This window comes from Sinocyclocheilus anshuiensis, unplaced genomic scaffold, assembly GCF_001515605.1.
Source record: "Sinocyclocheilus anshuiensis isolate Anshui unplaced genomic scaffold, SAMN03320099.WGS_v1.1 scaffold152, whole genome shotgun sequence".
In the NCBI taxonomy this organism is placed as follows: Eukaryota; Metazoa; Chordata; class Actinopteri; order Cypriniformes; family Cyprinidae; genus Sinocyclocheilus; species Sinocyclocheilus anshuiensis.
In genome coordinates this window covers 469,063-476,226 of record NW_015555781.1, presented here as the reverse complement: position 1 = coordinate 476,226, position 7,164 = coordinate 469,063, and the positions used below count along the sequence as shown (strand labels likewise).

The 7,164-nt window shown below is 38.2% G+C and overlaps 1 protein-coding gene across 1 annotated transcript in view; it reads right to left on the bottom strand.

The window, feature by feature from the left end:
- Positions 1 to 2,747: 2,747 nt before the first annotated feature.
- The window catches only part of shisa9b (shisa family member 9b), a 35,634-nt gene continuing 31,217 nt past the window's right edge, over positions 2,748 to 7,164 (bottom strand). The window contains exon 4 of the mRNA XM_016468637.1: positions 2,748 to 3,965. Within this exon, the coding sequence (XP_016324123.1) occupies positions 3,568 to 3,965 (398 nt within the window). The 3' untranslated portion in view covers positions 2,748 to 3,567. The remainder of the gene's footprint in view (positions 3,966 to 7,164) is intronic.

Here is a 7,164-nt window from a genome sequence, read left to right as displayed (position 1 = left end):
ATATATATATATATATATAAAAATAATGCATTCAAAATGTTAAAATATACTGCCCTACACTTTCCTGCAACACTGCAAACCATGAGTCAAGAGATCATTCTTTAACATCTTCTATTGGTCAGAATTTTTTTTTGTGAAGCAAATTTAGAGGCCAAAACTAAATTTTCTCCGAATCAAAATCTGATACGCAAGACAACACTTTTTCTCGTGTGTTTCACTCACATTTAAATGTGTAGTAATGGAAATGAATGAAGCACCAGTGACCAAGCATGTGTGAATAAGTATAGTGTGACTGCATCTTAAGGCTTATCATAGATTGCTTCATATTCACAAAATCCTGCAGTATTTGCCTACTGCAGTTAAAACTGTGTACATTTTATATTAATCACGGGAGCAGTACTAATTCATCAAATGCGTCTGCTGTATTCTATATTGTGCAAATTGTGTTTACCTTTGGTGCTGAAACAATGCTAATAAACTAATCAGTGGGCGTAATTCTTTCTTAGTGAATTCTCTCCCAATTGTTAACCTAGATTATTTCCCACATGCCTGATTTCTATATCACAATGCCCGATTTCATATGTTAGATTATGCAGTCAGACTAAAGCCCTGGAATCCAGCTGTGCAGGTCTTTTTAGCTACACAGCGAATCTTGACATTATCTGCACTAATCCATTTCTGCAGTGTTTGGAGATTTCAGAGGGAAAGGTATTCACTATGTGATTTAATTCCAAGAAATTAAATTGCCCCCCGGTGAGTGATCCTTTAGTGCGCTCTGAGTCATGAGGTGACCTGCAGTGAGACACTCAGGTTTAATAGATGTTGAGTGGACTCGGTGACTGACAGATCAGTGGCCATTATGTCTGTCTTAAGTACTGGTTTGTCGCAGGCAGTTTGGCAGTGACGCACAAAGACAGTATTCAATGGTATGAAGAAGACAAGCAGCTAAACTGGAGTCAGGGCTTGTATTATTTCAGGGAGTGTTTTTTTTTTCTTTAGAGTGAATTCTTAGGACAGCAGAGGCCGTAGCTGGTTTCTGTAGCTGACTTGCTGCTCCAATATTTGTACAAATGGCTTCACTGGGGGGTCATAATTCATTCTTGTTGTGCTTTAAAACATTTAAATGTGCAGTAGAAGACATACCATACCACCGTCTCTGTGGCAGCCTTTCACTCTAAGAAAAATCTGTTAAAATACAACCCAATGCTCTCTGTATTTATTTTTTTTTTCACAGGTGTTTTACCCGTATTTTGAATTTCACATTGCAGTGTGTTGTTGCAGTGGGTAGAAAGTAATGTCCACATTTTTGAGTTGAGTAGATGAGTTTGTTTCTTCATCAGAACAGAAATTTAGTATTGCATCACTTGTTCACCAACGGATCCTCTGCAGTGAATGGGTGCCGTCAGAATGACAGACAAAACAGCTGATAAAAACATCCCAATAATCCACAAGTAAGCTACAAGACTCCAGGCAGTCAATTACCATCTTATAAAGTGAAAAGCATACATAAATCCATCATTAAACCATTTTATCTGTACACTGTCGCTTTAGGCTACAATACCCATAGAGTCCATAATCCATAATAACGCTTCCTTCAGTGAAAAAGTCTATCCCCTGTTGTGCCCTCATATCAAAATCTTATAAACACTTATAAATAGTCCTTGATCAGAGCATATTTCCCGATTTCTGGAGAAAGCAGTATTTGTTTCTTGCACTTAACACTTAGCTTTTCATTTCACAAGATGATAATTGATGGACTCAACTCAATGTGGTTTACTTGTGGATTATTGTGATGTTTTTTTTTTTTTTAGCTGTTTAGACTCTATTTCTGACGGTACCCATTCACTGTGGATGATCCATTGGTGAGCAAGTGATGTAATGCTAAACATCTCCAAATCTGTTAAGATGAAGAACAAGCTCATCTACTGTACATCTTGGATGGCCTGAGGTGAGAACATTTTCAGCAAATTTTCATTTTTGGTTGAACTATTCCTTTACCTTAAAGTTGAAGTGTGCAATTTCTGTGCCACTAGCAGCAGGTCAGTCAGTGACATTTAGATCCTCTAATGGTCAAACATCACTGTACAGTTTTGCAGGTCAGAGTTCACCAAACTTAAAAACAGCAGAATACAAACACAAAATCTAGTGCGACCACCCCTTAAGTTTACTATACTGTAAAAACTGATAATGGGTTTCCTACTTGTGAAATAAGAATGTGTGACACTGCAGAAATCTGTACTACTAGACATGTAAATGTTTTTTTTTTTCACTATGAATTAGCCTGATAATTTGCCGATTTAGGTGAGTAAATGATTTTAAGTGTACTGAGATAAAGCCACTTGTTTCACAGCAATTAAAGTTTATGTGACCCACATTATTCACAACCAGATACTTGGAATAATTTGGATGTGGATGACAAAACGCTCAGTTTTCAAAATCGAATGCAGCCTTTTGCCCTTATGCTAATTGAAATGGTTCACATTATGATGCTAAAGACAAAATAAACTACTGAATCAGTTTTCAATACCAAAAATACTTGGAATACAACAATGGCAGTGATGTAACCATCTTGTTCAGTATCAGAATTACCATTCATTTTTATCATACCTAACACTGAAAAGTAATGAATGTCTATCATTAACCCTACGGTACTTCCTTTGTCTACAGTCTACAGTTGCACTAAAAGATAGGGCCATACAATATGTGAACACATCAGAGAAAAATGGCAAAACAGAAGGGAAAATGTGTATTTTAGAACACTGACAATCAACATTTTCTACTGAAATATGACAGCCGTAAACAATAGATTTGTTTATATTTTATGCATCTTTGTTATTGAAGAAACACCATGTGCTCGCTGAAAAGCACAAGAGCTCTTATATAATGAGTTCTTCTGTTGGAAAGGCACAAGCCCAGTGTTTGTCAGGATATAGCGTGTTACATTGCTACAGGAGGTTTTTGGTGCACACGCTCTGGAAAGTCTCGAGTGTTGAGATGAGAAGAGCTAGAGACAAGATTGTCCTCACATCATCTTTAATCTTCCAGACCGATGTTCTCTGTTTATCCGAGGAAGCTTTTGACATTTTATGTCCTTAGTAATATTCTGTTTTGTACAAGGACAGTGTACCTTGAGCGACTTTCTCACAAGCTTTCAGGTTTTTACGAAAACATGACAGTGCTCCCATCTAGTACGTTTGATTGCATTGATTGTTTAGGGTTTGAATGTGTCCTTATCTCTTTGACGGATGGCCTTGTGACAAACTCATCACTGCAGGTCAGATTATTCATTTGTGATGGAATGGACACAGAAAGAGTTCCTTTGAACAACATTACATTTTCCCGTTCAAATGAGGCCAATGCACACCTGTTCCATGCCCAGCCGCTCAACGACAAACAGCACACATACAGCCATGCAGATCTTGAGCCAGACCGCTCGGTCAATCCTTCCAGCAGGACGGGGTCCTACTCCACACTTCTTCCTCTATCAGGCTTCCTTTATTATCCTCATTCTCCGATCCACGCATCCACTCAGGCCTGGGCTCGATAAACCCGGTGTTGCAGCCCCGTTCACACGGTCACCTCAGTCTTGCTGTTGGTGACAAAATATGGATGTGGTGGTAGGTAGTGCTGGCTGTAGGCGGATGTCAGCTCGTTCACTTGCTCCACGGTGGCGCTGTGCTTCTTGGGGGCGTGCGTGTGCCGGCGACCCAGCGTTTCTGTCATCTCCCAGCCCTTCAGCATGCCGGGATTGGCAATGGTGTTCGAGCCAAAAGCCAGCGGGTGGGAGCTGTGGACCTTGGTGCTTTTAGACTTGTGTCCATTCTGCTTTTGGCAGGGCAACTCGGGGCTGTAAGGGTTGGTGGGCTCCTGCTCCAGACTCACCGAGTGCATAGGAAGAGTGCCTTTTGCTGCCAGGTCGGCTAGGTGCCGTCTGTTAGTGTAGAAGTTTTCATTTGCTTTTTCAGCTGGAAAAGACAGATAGAAGAGCAAAATTGAGGAAAATTCAATAACACTCCATTAGTCAGATGCAAAAAACCACCTGATTGCTGATTTGAGTTTTTTTCTCCCCTCATAAGTACCAGATAATTACACATTTAATAGATCATAGGTTATCACTTGTTTTTCCCAAATGATCTATTTTTTTCTCTGAAAATACTTGACACAACCATTTCCTCCTACAAAAAAAAAACTAACAAACAAACAAAAAAAACTGGATGTTTCTGTAGAGAAACAGTTCACATTTTGCCATCATTTATTGACCACCATGTCATTCTAAACCAGTTATTTTTACAAGAAAAATGCAAAATTTGAATGCAAATTAGTCTGGATTGCTTCCATCATTAAAATGGAAATATGCAGCTTTTTGCTCTTCCAGAGATAGTTTGGAATTTTATCTGTCTGGTGAAACCACAATTTTGAATATGTAGTTATTGTGCACTTCAAAAAAAAACTAACAGTCACTTCGCAACTGTTATTATTGTAAATGTTATTTTTGACAATATGGGTTTACAGGCAACAAATTCAGCTGCATCACCATTGACATTCAAACAGCACCCAACAGCTTCCTTGCAAAGGAGTTTTTTTGCCATAAACATTTTCAACCAGTGCTAGTCGATCGTTGACAGCGTAAAACACAACTTGCTAAGACCAGATCAGACAACCGAGTATAAACAATACTAATGTGCTTACAGACGGTCACTAATCTTTTTTTTTTTTTTTTTGTGGTACAACATTTTTCATAACATCCATGCAATGTTGCTAACGGCGTATCACCTTCCAACTCAGCCAGGCCTTAATTGGAACGGACTACAATCTGCTTGAAGTCCTCCTCATTTCAGCATGACATTTTAAACTTTTTAATTAAATATCCTTCAGGTGACCTTTTTAACAGCCTTGCACCCCAATGAGTCGCAGTAAACCGCAGATCTAAAACCTCATACCAGGAGGCCGACCGCAAAATAAGCCAGCCGGATGAGTGAAGAGCTGATCTCTGATGCGACTCTTTCATTTACATCAATACTCTGATATTAACGCACATCAGAGGAAGGTAGCGCACTGAACTCAAACGTTTCAGCTCCCCGGCTGTGGCTTGTCTCCTGGGCCTGTCTCTGACAAACTGTCCTTTTTTTGCTTTCCTAGTAATCAGTCTGCACAGACAGCACTTCAGTGGATTAACAACTGTGTTAACATGTTAACATCTGTGGCTGAAAGTCTCAGAGAATCACTGTCATCACACGTTGCTGCTTCGATTGGTTGTTTGTCTGCTGTTTGCTGTCATCTCACTGAAGTCTTTTGATAGGCTTCACTCCGATGCCAAACTAATTAATGTGAAAAGTAAAAAGTGACTATGTTACTACCCAATGTTACCACTGTAAAACACTAGTGATGGGCGCTTTTGAAGCACTGCTTCGTGAAGCTTCGAAACCTTTGCGAATCATTTGTTTCAAAACAGTGGTTCTGGAGCACGTATCAAACTGCCAAAGTCACGTGATTTCAGTAAACGAGGCTTTGTTACATCATAACTGTTTTGAAACATTTCGAAATCTCAATGGTTTGCAGTTGGGGGGGGCGATGATCTCTGTGAACCCGTGAATCATGCAAGTTCTTTGAGATCGCCCCCCAGCGGCGAACCATTGAACCACCGTCTATGATTTTTACCTGATCTCAGATCAGTTTGATTGATTTGTAGACATTTTTAATGAGACATTTGTGTAATTAAAAGGATGCGTAGTAGTTAATAGTCTCTTATTGCCCTGTTTAGAGAAACTCTCCATAAAACAAACAAAACAAGCCCTGCAAATAATTATTTTAAAAAAACATATTATACAGGCACTTCATATTTAATGGTATTTTATTATTTAATGTATTATACTTTCAATAAAACATTTGCAATGGGTTTGTAAAAATGTTATTGTAAAATGTTTTTATGCATGTTTTGGCCTGAGTTTTTGTTGTATTTACACAGTTTTGACCAGCAGGGGGTATATATGGGTACTATATACATATAGTTTAATGATGCAGTATGTTGATTATAAAGCACTATTATAACAAGGTAATGTTTATTTTATTCTAATATATTTATTTATTTTATTGTCATCTCACACATCATGGATCAGCATTTTCTATAATGTATTTCTATAATAACAATACATAGGTGATATTTCTTATTATATAATTAGCATCAAACAAACTATAATTTTTATTCTCAGTGATTAAAAGATTAAACGGTAAAAAAATGATTGATGAACAACCATCAATTAGGTGGTGATATGCACTAAGTATGTAAATGATCATTGAACAAAAGAAGAAAAAAGAAGCAGCCTGGCGCGCTTTTTCTTAGCATCGGTTTCCATGGTCACTCGTTGATTCGTCGCTCTGTTGAGAATGTCTTGTGTGTTAACCGTGAACATACTCTGAAGTGAATGAACTTACTCCAGGGCCCGTTTTTGGAACCAGCATACCCAGTGGTGTAATGTAACGAAGTAATAATACTTCGTTACAGTACTTAAATACATATTTGGGAGTATCTGTACTTTACTTGTGTTTTTATATTTCAGCCGACTTTTACTTTTACTCCACTACATTTCCTAATTAAAATGTATACTTTTACTCCGATACATTTCCCCGAAGCATATTCGTTACTTACTACAAAATAGTCAGAAGTCAGAAGAACACGGACTGCAGGAAAGCAGGTTTGATGAATCAGTGGTCTGGCACTTGCAAGTTAGACTCATGCTCATGTGCAAACAAGTGCGTGCACAACCGCAGATAATTAATTTTCCACTCAAGTTGAGTCTGGGGTGTGCGATTCAGCATCATCTGCGATAATATGGTAAGTGTTGTTGTAATGATGTGTGATACTTATTGAATGAATCAGCTTTTTGAACGAATCGGTTGAATAAATGATTCAGTGATTCACTCTTTAACACAGTCAAATGCTTTGTTCCTGAATGAATCAGCGGTTTGAATGAATCGGTTGAATCTCAATGACTCACTCACTAACAGTCACTTGCTGTCACCTACTGGCGGTTTTAATTTCACATTTCGACTGTTTTTTAATGTTTTAAAATCATTTCAAATAATAATATTCAACGGTTTATGTTAAAAACAAAACATTATGTATTCATCTGTAACTGCAGGTTAAATGCATCCATGTCCCCTCTG